The sequence below is a fragment of the Agelaius tricolor genome, unplaced genomic scaffold (genome assembly GCF_023055355.1).
Source record: "Agelaius tricolor isolate 1412-34295 unplaced genomic scaffold, bAgeTri1.0.p SCAF_5, whole genome shotgun sequence".
NCBI lineage: Eukaryota > Metazoa > Chordata > Aves > Passeriformes > Icteridae > Agelaius > Agelaius tricolor.
Genome location: NW_027269265.1, coordinates 38798498 through 38811885, shown reverse-complemented (window position 1 = coordinate 38811885; position 13388 = coordinate 38798498). Strand labels below are relative to the sequence as shown.

The 13388-nt window shown below is 49.1% G+C and overlaps 1 protein-coding gene across 5 annotated transcripts in view; it reads right to left on the bottom strand.

The window, feature by feature from the left end:
• CREB3L1 (cAMP responsive element binding protein 3 like 1) overlaps positions 1-13388 on the bottom strand; it is a 63650-nt gene that overhangs the window by 14804 nt on the left and 35458 nt on the right. For all 5 annotated transcript variants that reach the window (XM_071427414.1, XM_071427415.1, XM_071427413.1 and 2 more), the window contains 2 exons: positions 6423-6651; positions 1527-1687 (listed from right to left, as the gene is read on the bottom strand). In XM_071427414.1, the coding sequence (XP_071283515.1) occupies positions 1527-1687; positions 6423-6651 (390 nt within the window). The remainder of the gene's footprint in view (positions 1-1526; positions 1688-6422; positions 6652-13388) is intronic.

Genomic DNA, 13388 nt, shown 5'->3' with positions numbered 1-13388 from the left:
GCCACATCCCCTGCCCAGAAGGCTCCCACCAGTTCTGCCCATAGCCACTGGTCAACTGCTGCCTGTCCTGCCCCATCTCACAGCTTTGCCCCAGAGAGGCCTCTCACCACGGAGGAAACCAAGAGTTCAAACATAAGCCCCTGAAGCCTCAGTTGCTGGGCACACAGAGTGCAAACACATTTACAGAGCAAGTGGCACTGGAAGATGGATGTGCTGCCAAGCAATGCACTGAGCTGAGTATCTCCAAAAGGGAGATGACTTTTATTCTTGGCAATTCTTCCTTTGATAGACCCAGACAGGCTAATTTAAACCAACCCCTGTGTTAGCATGGGAAGTCCTTCTTTGATCTGCCTTCATTATAAATGGGAGTATAGAGGTTGTACAGAAACAGAACAACCATGCTGCCCTGTTCATGTGGCTTTCACCAGGGACACTGGGCAACTGTTTCCAATTGGAGGGGACTGAGAGCTGAATAAAGAGTAGATTTACTCCCATCTGCGTTATGCTGTCCCTCAGCCTCCTGGCTTGCCAGCCCCCAGCCCACCATAGGGTGGAGTTTTTACACTAAACAGACACATTGCAAACTCCTCCAGACTGTAAACACAGCTGAGAGAGCACCATGGTATGGCTGCTGAGCATACACAGCAGAGATTGGAGGGCACAGCAAGTTCAAGCTGTGTAAATAATAGAGGAAGTTTGTGCACAGTTTTGGCTGGAAGAACCCATTTGTTTTGGATGGTTGTTTAAATAGGAAGATGTTCAACATGAGTGAAAAAAGGAAGTGAACCCCAGAGATGCTCTACTGTTATCTACTGAGCTGCTACAAGATAGGCAAGGTCTGTGTGAGACTGGTCAGACCTTCTCATCCAACACAGCTGGAGTCAAGGCCAGCTGAACTAAGCCCTCAACTTACACCCACATACCAGTGGCATAAGTGAACCTCCTTCAGACAAACAGACTTCTTAAGAACCTAGATATGACCAAAAGAGTTAGCCCCTTGTTATACAGAAATAATAAACCCTGCTGATTCATAGGAAAAAGCAAGCAGGACCTAGAGTGGGACCAACATTTCTAGTGAGCAGCTACAAAGAGTGAGAGGCCATGTGACAAGTCCAAAGCCATGAAAAGGACAGTGGCAGAGCAGGGGTCTATATGGAGGAATAGTGAAGTCACTGACATCACATTAATTGACACTGTTCTCTGAAAAATGAAAATAAGCCAAGAGTGGCTACAGAGATACTGGCATATTGGAGGGGGCAGATCTCCAGTAGGTGCAAGCTTAGAGCTTTTGGCTTTTGTGCCAAGGAAACATGCTTATATTTAACCAAGATTGTAAAGCCTTCTGTGCTGCCATTTCAAGAGGAGAATGACAAATAATACAGTGTCTGGGCTTTGTAACATCTTCTCCTGTCTGTTCAGTAGCTAAATCACCTTGCAGGACCCTGCAGTCACATGTCTGCATCTGCACCACCAGAGGTGCTGCTGTGTGAGAGCCCAGGTTCCCAACACATCTTAGATGGGCTCACCTCCTCGGGGAGTGGCAGTCTCTGCAGAGGGTTGAGGTTCAGCACTGGTATGGAGCTGGCAGGTAGCTGGGACTCAGGCAGGTCTAGAGGCAGGTTCTGTTCCTGTTTCACCATGATGGAGCATAGTTTGGGCCCCAGTGACCACACTCCATTCTCCAGCTCTGAAACATGCACAACATGAGAGTCAAACTCCAGCAAGAGGAGGGCAAGGAGAAAAGAAGCCATGCAGACAGCTTCCTCTGACTGAGGAGGCTGCCTCCCCAAGTTCAGCACTGTCACCACACAAGCATATGTGGTGACAGTGTACACAACACAGAGTACAAAAAGGAATGAACCCCCAGTGTCTGCTCCCCAGTGTGTGGGGAGCAGACAGGACAGAGATAGAGGAATTGCGTCTCTGCTGGGCTCTGACTGTACAGCCCAAGCTCTGAAGGACAGTTGGAGGGTTTCTCCCCCCAGTAATGTCTAGGTCGCATCCTTTGGAGCTTATTTATATTTAGGGCTCAGTGAGAGGAGGATGCTGGGCTGTTGCTCCATAGGCAGCATGGCCAGCATCACAGATCTGCCAGGTGATGTAGCAAGAATAGCACCATCTCTGTGCTGGAGAGCTGGTGAGAGAGCAAGCATGATGACAGTGAAAGGCTGACAGTGCTGCTTTGGCCGCCTGATGATGTTGTGCCAAGTACCAGGGTTTTGCTGCATGACAGAAGAGGAAGAAGGTCTATTTCTGTGGAAGGAAGCCCACTGCAGCACCTGCTTGTGAGGCTGCTTCCACAGCTGCTCCCCTCAGTCTCACCTCTGAGACTCTCTTCTCTACCCTGAGCTGATCAGGGGACTGCTGTCCACAGCTGTACCCTGCTGCCATTGCTGGCAGGGACAAGAAGCACCAGTGAGGGAAAGGGAATGTCCGAAGAGAACTGAATGGAGCCATGGGGACATGCTCCCCTTACCTCCTGCCTGCTCTGTCCCATGCACATCTGTGGTGTGAGCCTGGCTTGCCACTGGAAGTAGAGATCCCAGATAAACTGCAGATCAGATGGGAAAAGGACTGCTAGGCAGGAGAGCTACCTGGGCTCTGCTCTAAAATTTCGGTCTTTGCTCTTCAAATACTTCAGCCTGCCAAAAGGCTACTCCCAGCCGGCCTGCAGCCTTGCACTCTCCTTCCTAATCCTCATCCATTCCCTTTCCCTTTTTATCTGGCAAGTAAAAATACATTTGGCTTGACATAGGACAGACTATTGCTAAGTGTGCCACCAGAGACAGCTCCAGTTGCCTCCACAAGGCCACAGTCTGACTCACTCTCCAACCTCTCTGCACTGCTCTCTGCATGCAACACTTTCAGTCAGGCCCAGGGATCTTGTCTAGCTGTCTGCTGCCCAGAGCAGTTCTGCAGTGCAGGCCTCAGTCCAGAAGATGTCCTGGCAAGAGGAGAGAGGGAGAAAGGTCTTTCTCTGCTCCAGAAAAGCCTGCACAAAGAAGAGTACAAACAAGCAGCTGTTCACATGGGAGCTGCCATCTGATCTAACTTAAACATATGTTAACATTGTCTTTGCCCAACTCAGCCTCTGTTTTCAGGAGAGGCCAGGGCAGAATCCTGCCTCTGGCCTTTGCTTGGACAGTGTGGTGTTAAAGCCCAGACAAGAATTCTATATGATAACACAGTATTGGCCTTGACAATGGAATATGTTGTTTTCCTGTCTTTGGTCTAGCACCTCTTATTTCTGCCTAGCAAGTCTCTCTAGCAGATGTTCATTCCTTCCAGCTGCCTCTGCGACTGGACGCTGTCAAGCACAGAGGCAGATCCTGTGGCTGCTGCGTGTGTGTCTCAGCTGTGTGTGCTGCTCTCAGTGCTGCTGGATTGCTTTCTAGAGCTTCCCACAATGCAGCAGGGCCAATGTCATCAGGCAGCATCTCAGGCAGGGGTGCACTGTACAGCTGAGACAACACAGAGCCTACTGAGCAGACACAGAGTGGACTGTGTTTTCTCTGTCCTGCTAAGGACACTGAACCCACCGCAAGTAGTGAAGTCCTAGTTACTCTGGTTTGCAGACAAACCCCTTCTGATGGAAGGAGGCAAAGTGTCACACAGCCACAAGTGTTTGTATCCAGAAATTTTGGACTGACTTCTGCCTTTCACAGAAATGAGGGACCTTGAGAGATCTTTCAGTCTATCCTACTGCTCTAGGCAAGTTCAACTAAATCTATGTCAATCCTGATAGATGATTCACTTGAACCTACCCCTTTGAAAAGTGCTGAAGAGTTCACAGCATCCTCCATTTAAACTCTTCTGTGGTTTTGTAATGCCCACCGTGGGAACATTTTGCCTACTGACTACTCTGAAGTTCCTTACTGTCATTTGAAGCCTTTTCCTCCTCATCCTTTTTGTTGCAAAGATCTGCATTTCTCTTTTTCTCAGATGTGTGGGGTATCTTTCTGTGAGGGCTGCTGCTGAAGCAAGTTACCAGATAAGGGGGAGCAGACCACCAAGGGCTCTCCCTGACCAGACTTGACTCAGTGAGAGAGCAGCCCCCAGTGCTGTCAGTCCAGACAGGCCAAGGAGCAGACACCCAAATAAGTATGTGCCGTCCTCCCATTTCCTGTCTACATTCTGACCCTGGTCTCTTTCCCACCCTCGGAGATTCTTCTGGAGAGTGATTGGGTTACAGAATCAGAGACAAATTAGCCATCAGAGAGTCAATGAGGGACTGAGGAGTAGGCATCTTCTGTAGAGGCATCTAGGTTCTGCTGCCTGAGAGGATGTTTCAGAGGTAACACTGTAACACTACAGATTTCACTGTATGCTGGTGGACGAGGCATGCCAAGACACTCATCCTCCGCTCTAGATAGTCTGTAGATGCTCTGTACCTACTGGGAAGAAATGTGGCTGAGAGATATCTGTAGCTGCCCAGGGTTCAGGAGGCAAAGAGCAGTGAGAGAGCAGGACCTGTACAGGAGGGCAGGCACTAACCTGAGGCTGGTCCAGTGCTCACAGTTCTGCACAACCCTGGCTCTCCCTGCTCCTGGCATCAAATCACACCCTGCAAAACTCAGGGCTGGTTCTGAGGGATGAAGCAGCCAATCAGTATGTACAAGCCATCTGGAAAGCAGACTCCACTGATAAGCAGGGTCACAATGCACCCAGTGGCTTGCCCTAGCTGGCCTGTGTTAGTGGGAACCATGTGGGAAGGGGCAGGATTTGGAAGAGTTTTGGAGATCTGCAGAAAAGCTGCAAGAAAGCTGATAAAAAGCAAGCCTCAGCCAGCTCCAAGCCTAGACAGAGCAGGGGCATTCCTGAGGAGCTCTGCAGACTGAGCAGAGCTTGCTTAATGTTAAAGAAAAACCATTTCTGGGTAATTAATTGGAACTGAATGTCTAAAAGGACTGAGACTGGATGGAGCTATGCCAAAAGGACTGCACAGTGTTGCAAATACTGGACCTGACTCAGGGTTTCACTAGAATATGACTCACATGCAATTATGAGCCAAAAAAGCCCTGGAAAGATGAGCTGAATTATCTAGCTGCAGAACTGGGTGCATGGATACTCCTATGCCTGCCATTGTAATGCCAGGCCTTACTCCCTTATAAAACTGATCTGCACTCTCAGAGAGAAGTGCCAGGCCCATCTCAAACTCTCCTGGGTTATGCACTGTACACCCTCTGCTGGCCTCTGCTCAAGGGTCAGTGTGACACTCCATTCAAGAGAGTCATGGTCTTGCCTTTGAGACATAACAGCTGAAGGAAGGGCACGTGCAGACGCAGTGGAGAGAAGGAGAAGTGGTGCTGAGTGTCTCAGAAAGGAGCTCTTGAGAAAGCTTCATGCTGGCAGTCTTCATCTCACTGCTTTCTACAAATGCATTCTTTTGGCTTCTCTCATTCTCATCTCCTCCTATTCATTTTCAGGAGCAAAAGAAAGATGTGGTTTTTTGTTCATGATGGTTTGGGTTTTTTTGTTAGTTGCCCCCTCCAAGACTGTACCGGGGTTAAAACTAAGGAAAAAGAAATGCAAATTGAAAGCTTTTTTGGTACTAAGGCAGAGTTGCTTGGCTTGCCATAAACCTCTCTCCCAGCATCTCTCTGAGATGCCCCTAAGGAATGTGGCAGATGGTTGTGCCTTTTCAAGGACCAAAGAGGTAGCAGAGGCCAGCCTTCTCTCCTTCTGCCTTGGTGTTTGTACCAGAAAGCTGGGATAATTCCTAGTCATGAGAGGAAACCTCTGTCCCAGGTCTCAGTGTTGCTCAAAGGAATAGCTGTCTTCTGTGTATACTGAGCCTGTGCCACTGCTTTTTCAGGCAGCCTGGTGTCCATCAGCTGTTGGGACACCCACACAATCCCACAAATTACAGGACTCTCTGCAAGGACAGCTCTAAAAATACCCAGCCATCATAAATTATCCTGAAATGAATTGTTTTAAAAATAAGTTTTGAAATGACTGTTCCCCTCTGTCTCCTGCTAAAAGATTTGCTGGTAAAGAAGCCACTTAGCTTTCCACATGTACCAGCATTGGTTGCAGCCAGAGACTCATGCTTCCTATGTGCAAGCCAAAACCCTGCTGCCTGATGCCAAAACGGAGCTGGATTTAGGGCATCCACACCCAAGTTTGCAGGGTCCTAAAAAGACATTGCCTGTTGCTTGCCAGAAGCTGGCAGCACACTAAGCCACAGCCAATTACCATCCTCGTAAATAACAGTAAGCCCAGCAAAGGAGTAATATGACTATCACAGCACAAATGGAAGGGGAAAATGTGGCTGTATTTGACAACAGCAAATCAAATTCTTCCCTGTATTGGACATGTGCAAGTCCAAGGAATAGCCAGTTTGTCCTTATATATGAAAGCCAGCGAGAGCCTCTGCTAACAGAGGTGCCGAAAGCTGAGCAGTGTGCACATCTCATGCTCACCGTTAGCATTATCTTCAGTCTTGACAGGCACAAGGGGGCTCTGGGGAGCAGAGTCTCCACTGAGGGAATAGCTGTGCTCTGCCTGGATGCCTGGAGTGGGTGGATCCAGGTCCATGTCCAGCAGAGGGTTCTTCTCAGCCAGTACTGGGTCATCGAAGAAACTGCTGAAGAGGTCATTGGAGAAATCCTCCATGTTGTCAGAGAAGTGATCCAGGTTCTCTGAGAAATGCTAAGGAAAGACAAAGGGAGAAAGAGCATTAGTGTCAACTCCAAGAGGGATCTGAGAGCCTTCCTCCACACTGAGAGTCAAACCTCAGCATCAATTCCTATTCCTCACCTCCATCAGTCTGACAAAAAGACCTCAAATTAAGATAGAAAGGGATGTCGTGCTGTACATCACTGCATGTTTACCTATGCCACAAACACGCATGAAACTTTTCTACATCATCTTATCTCCCCCTTCCTTTGTGAGTATCTATCTGTGTCTTATAAACAAAATCTCACTGTGACAACAAAATGAATAGAATACAAGAAAGAGATTCCTGTGATGATAAAATGTAAGTGTGGCACAAAGTCATGGTCTTCAGCACCTGTCCTTAGTGACAGACACTTTTTCATGTTCTCTGCCAGCAGCAATAGGCACATTGATGCCCCAGAGGATATCAATCCAGCTGCTGATTTCTATCAGAGAAAAAAGATCAGTTGGATCAACATAACAGGAAGGCCCCCTGTTGTATTTAATTTCCTCTGGGATTTAACAGCCCCTCTGTAGACCATATGAGGCTGTACTTCAGCCAGATAATGCCTGTGAAATTCAGCTCCCCGATGAAGTTTAAACACTACAGATGGGCTGTTAACAACAAACAATCATTCCACTAATCATTCCAGTAACAGTCGGTAAATCTGGCCAGTGCTGCTGCAGAGCTGAGCTCCTGATGCTACAGGGAACCTTCTTCCTTTGAGGCATATCCTCCTATTCAGAAGTCAAATCACTAACTTTTCCATTTGCTACAACAAAGCATTGGTTGGGCAGGGAGAAAAATGATGGCTGCCAAACACCAGCTGAAAAATTATCCCATTTGTTGGCAGATTGAGGCTTCTGGCTCAGGGAGAGGAAAGAAAAGACAGATAGATTCAAGTGACTATACTACACAGACAGAACTGTGTAACTTAAATGAACTGGAGAGAGCTCAGCAGAGTCAGACTGGGTCTGTTCCCCCACCCCCTGCCTGGAAAAGCATCTTGGTGGGCAGAAAGGCATTGAAAGCAGTATACTGAAATACCAAGAGCCACAGGGTATGAATGAGAGTGGGAGAGATGTAGGTCCTGGAGTGGAGACATGAATGCCAATGAATTCCAGGGTGAGAGCTCAGCTCAGAAGAGAGCCTGACTTCTAGAGAAGCATGGGGTGTGTGCAGTCCTTTCTTTCCCCAGTGCTAGGACTGAGGCAGGAGGTGGCCAGAGGACCCCGGATGCTGGAGCCTGTAGGTTCCTGCTCGTACTGGAAGGTATATTTGTTTTACCTGAGCACAGTACCACTCTGTCAACATTCCACTGGCTGGCAGAGCTTTGGGGTGAGGCTGGGGAGTGAAGCAGGCTCTAGATGAACAGACCCACACTTCCCACCAAATGGGGGAGGGAGATGGTAAGGGGCAGCAATCTCCAACATGTCAGTGCCTTTCACCCTCCAACATCATCCTTCAGCTGCTCCATTTAAAACCTCAGATGCTTACACAGCATGCAGGAAGTGGGGGTGGAGTCCCTGCCACCTGCATTCTGCCTGACATGAGATTTCTCTCCATTCACTTCCTTCCCACCTGTCCTCTGACTGCCTGGAGTGACAGCCCAACACATGACCATCCAAGGCTTCCCTGGAGACCAGACACTGCATGTGCAAGTAGGGTGGAGAAGGCACACTCATGCTAAATCCTAGTGTTGAGGCCCTCCCTGCAATGTCTGGGCTAAAGTTTTCTCCACTTGTTCCCACAGCAGAAGCAGAGTTGGCGGGGTAGTTTGGTAAAATCCACCCAGCCATTTCTAAGTTGCCTAGGAGCATTTTTGCACTTGAATCAAATAACAGAAAACACCTACCATCTGTGGGGAGTGTAACTTCAGAGAGAGCTGAGTCAGCAGATGGAACTGGGTTAGATAGTTATCTAAAATGCACTGGAAAACCAGGTTTTGTCCTATCCTACAGCATAGAAAGATAAAGAGTTTGGAGTCCTGAGCATTAACCCCAGAGAGTGCTTGCTCATGTAACAGCTGTTCTTTGTCTTGTGTTCTCTAAACAACACAAGCAAACACAGGATGTGAACACGATAGCCTTATGGTAAGGGTGAGAACCACAGAAAAGTGAAGGGATTCAGAGTGCTGGCTGCTAATGCACCACAACACAGCAGAGCTGGGCTCAAATCATATTTCATGTTGTAACTCTGAAAACCAGAACCACTGTGTAGCCGTGGAAGAGAAGCAGAGCTAGATGGACAGCTGTGGGGAGAGCTGTCTGTGACACTGCCACGTGCTTCCACTTTCTTTCACAACTGTGCATTAACAAAGGCAGAGGTGAGATTGAAGAGAGTCAAGAAAATGCATCCGTGCAGTAGTTACACAGATTATCTTTTAGCGGCATCCCACCCACATTTAGAACAATGATCCCTTGGTCAGTCAACAATCTCTCTATTGTTGGACAAACTGACCTAGAGGGAAGAGGCGGACATGCATCTCTGGCTCTATTCCGAAACCAAAAAAAATCACCCCAGCAGCTGCTGAGGGGTGAGAGATGAGTAATGAGTGCAAGGGACTGAGTATCAGAGCCTTAACACAGGCACCAACATTGGCAAGAGTAATTTAAGGTTTCTCATTATTTTAGATACCGCACAGCAGACTTGCTGCTGGAAGACCTCACTGTTTGGAAATGAGGATGAAGGCAACACTGTTCTCCCAGAGGTGCAGGAGTTCAGGTCCCCAAGAGACCATTCTCTCCTAAGAGACAGAGGCCTACTGCACAGTACAGGAAAAACATGGGTGATGAGCAGAGAATGAAACTTGCACCCCTCCCTGGGAATCCAGAAATGTTGTGGAATCTACCCCCCTCTGGGCTTCTGGGTCTTATCCTCCTAAATACTGGCAAAGCCTTCTCATCAAAGCAGCCTATTTCAGCTCTCACCACTCACACATATACCAGTCCAACATCTCCAAACACAATTGATGGAGAGAAGGGAGCTAGCCCATGAGATTGGCCATAACTATAGTTATTATCAAAGGGGGCACCAAGGATACAAAACCCTCAAGGAGGGAGAGTACCTAGAGCTGACACAAAGCTGGAGATTGTTGTTTTACTCAAAGAAGGTGGCAAGAGGCAGAGGAAAGCAGCAGAGGGAAGAGTAAAGCAAACAAAAATAATAACATGGGTTTGTAGCTGGCTATACCCATAATGGAAACTATGGGACCAGCAGGAAGCTGTCACCACATCCCAGGAAGACTACTGGGGCTCTTGGGTTGACTGTTCTCTTCTGAAGTCAACAGGTATTGTTAATTTTAGACTTCTAATTTGTATAAGACAGCTGTGCATGCAACCACATGGTAAGAAGAAAGAGTGTCCTCTTGTCAAGATCCAACTGTGATGGACACAGTGAGGAGCAACCCAGAGTTTATTTTGGATAGATGGCATCAAAACCACTACTAATTAGTTTAGATTGAGCCTGTTAACGCAGAATATGCAAATTTTGTCCCACCCAGCCTAATTCTGGGAGCTGCACTTATCTGGCAAAACTCAGAGAAAGCTTCAGCTATACTTCTCCTTTGCATGTGCGAGAGAGGGTTCAGGGAACTAGGAGGTGGTGACTCAGGGCTGTGTACATCACAGCAGCACATGGCAGGGTCAATGCTCCAAGCTTCTGAGCAATGAAGGGAAGCAGGTTTATCACCTGACCAAATGGATAGCAGCTTTATCCTTGCGGGAATGGAAGGTGCTGTGTGGTCACCAGCCCTCCGTTCCCACCCAGGCTGGGGCCAGCACAGCTAAAGGTCTTCATGTGCTGCCACAAAATGACAAGACTAGGCTGGGCTTTGGGGAGACTTTTGCCAACACAATGGCAGTGAAGGTCTCAGTGGACCAGGGAAGGTCCAAGAAAGAGTCCACGGAACTTGGGTGTGAATGAAGGTGGGATGGTACAGAGATTCACAAGCATAGCAGCCTTGTCCTCTCACAGCTTCTTCAAGACCAAAGCTGCTTGAGAGTGCCTTCCAACCAGGCTGAGATCAGCCAGCTCCTGCTCCTCAGAAGAATGGCCAAGAGTTTCTAATTGTGACAATGAAGGGCTCAACAACTGTTGAGATTCTCCTTTCAGATATTTCAAGTAGCTTTCATGCAGATGGGTCTGGCTTTAGCAAGGGGGACCAGTCAACTGGGAAACTCGACTCTTACCATCCTGGCCTAGAGGGAGTGGGTGTGCAGTGTACTGAGGGAAAACAGTTTCCAGATGGGATACAAAGCTCACAGCACAGTCTCATTTTGCATTATTCGCTCCTGTTATCTTCCCCTCCCTTTCACACTCTCTTTCCTTCTTCTTCTAAGTATGCTCCAAAGCCAAGAAATAGCACGAGATGTGTTTCCAAAGCTGTATTACCAGTGAGCGGTCAGGGAGGGGGCAGCCAAGGGACAGAAATGCAATGGCGAGGATGTGCTGAATTTCCTGATCCAAGCCTGATTTCTGGCTGCCTGTCCCCCACAAACTCTCGGAGGACAGGGAGGCAGCGCCCAAAGAGGATGAGCCAGTGTGTACAGGTATGGGGAGACAACAAGCATTGCATCGCTAGGCCCTACAGAGAGCCTTACCCTGGTGCCACAGTAGAATCTGCTCAGGCTGAGGCCACCTCAGGCATGGGGAGAGAGTGAGAATCTGTCAGCTCCTGGCTTCTGTTCCCTCCCACTCCTGGTGATCGACACAGGCACCAACTCTTCCAAACATATTTCCACCACATGTTTTCATCCTGACCTCATGCTTAGGGTTGTCTAAATAGCACACTGTATGTGCGTGCGTGCACTTCTCATTCAAACACCCTTTCCTGTTGTACAACAGTTATCTTGGGAGCTAATGCAAGGCATCCAGACATCCAAATGCAAGCTCTACATATACCCCCACCCAGAGATGGTGTTAGAACTCTGGAGGCCCCAAGGAGAGACTGAGGCACAAAGCCTTCTCTCCTGCCCAGCTGCACATGGGAAGCCTTAAGGTAGCACTCTTGTAGCCCAGTGGCACCATGCATGGCTGAGGAGGTGATGACCTCCTCCCTTTGGATCCACTTCTCTGGACTCATCCTGGCTGCATCTGTCCCTCCTTTTCCCTTTCATGCTTCCATTCTTTGACTGTGACTTTCCCCTTCCCACCTCCAGCTGAGTTGTTTGGACACAGTCTTCCTTCAGGATCAGGCTGGTTCTCACAGCCTCTCTCAACCCACCACAACGGTCTCGCTCCAAAGAGAAAGCAGCGAGGGGCTAATTCCAGCTGGGCGGCAGCCCAGGCCCAGGAGACGAAAGGCCTTTGCAGGTTGGAGGTTCTGCTCGTGTTGGCAAGCAGTGAAAATGGGGAGGGGATTCTTCTGAGTTTTCTCTTTTCTTTTGAAAATTTTTTCCTCTTTGCTTGCCAAGATAAATCTCCTGTCCCAGCTGTGACATCTGCATTTCCCTTCTCTGCTTTCACTAAGGAATGAAGCCCCCTGCACTCCAGCTGCACAGCCGAGGTTTTCTTTACATTCCAGGAAAGAAGAGCCCATACACTCCAGACAGTCCTTCTGCTCTCTTTAAAATGCAGAGAATTTTAGACCTTATGAAAGTGAAGTTCTCAACTGTGTTAATAAGATTCAGACAGGATGGACAAATGCTATACACACTTCTCCACACAGCCAGACAGTGCATGTGCACCCCAAGGGGCACAAGTGACCATCCAACCACCCCTTGGATGCCACCACTCTGCTGCTTCTCTATCCTGAACCCATATTGCTCTTGTACCTCACATATCACAGGTCCCTGCAGATCCATGCCTGGTCCACCCAGGCCCCTGGTGTGCCTGAGCAGCTTGCCACTGACCTGCTACCCCCTTGCTGTTGCTGCTTCTCTGTGTGGCATGGCCAAAGCACCAAAGGCCAAGCTGCCTGTGAACGCCACTGTCATTCCCCTCCAGCAGCAGGACCGCATCCTGAGCAGCAGCACCCCATCTGTCCCAGGGACTGCATCAATGCCCAAATCACCTGTGACTACTTTCAGCATCACAACCTTGGCATGTAGGGTGGACCAAACACACCAGACACCCCAGGGTGGCAGGGTTCGACTGAACCTGATCTGGAACTAGACCCAGAATTTGCTGCTGTCTGTAGAATCGTAGAATCACAGAACGACTTAGGTGGGAAAAGACCTCTGAGATCACTGAATCTAAGCTATGACTGAACACCATGTCAACTGGAACATGGCACCAAATGCCACAGCCAGTCCTTCCTTAAACACCTCCAGGGATGGTGACTCTACCTCCTCTCTGGGCAGTCCATTCCAATGTCCAATGACCCTTTTCAGAATAAATTCTTGCTAATGTTCAACCTAAACCTGCAGTTTAAGACTATATCCTCTCATCCTCTCATAATTGCCTGGGTGAAGGGGCAGACCCCCAGTTGCCTACAACCTCCTTTCAGGTACTTGTAGAGAGTGATAAGCTCTCCCCGGAGCCTGCTCTTGTCCCTGCAAGGCACAGGCACAACTCGCTGTGGAAACCTCCTTCCACCGCGCATCCGTGCCAAGGGCCTGGATTTACAATTTCCAGCGCTAGGCGCCACAGGAGCTAGGAGGGACCGTCGGCAGCTCAAGGCACGGCCGGGGGAGGGCGGTGGCGGGCGCGGCGCCCAGCCGGGCGCAGCAGCGGCGGGGCAGCCGCGGCCGAGGAGCCGCAGCCCCTCAGGGCAGCCCGGCCGCGCGGG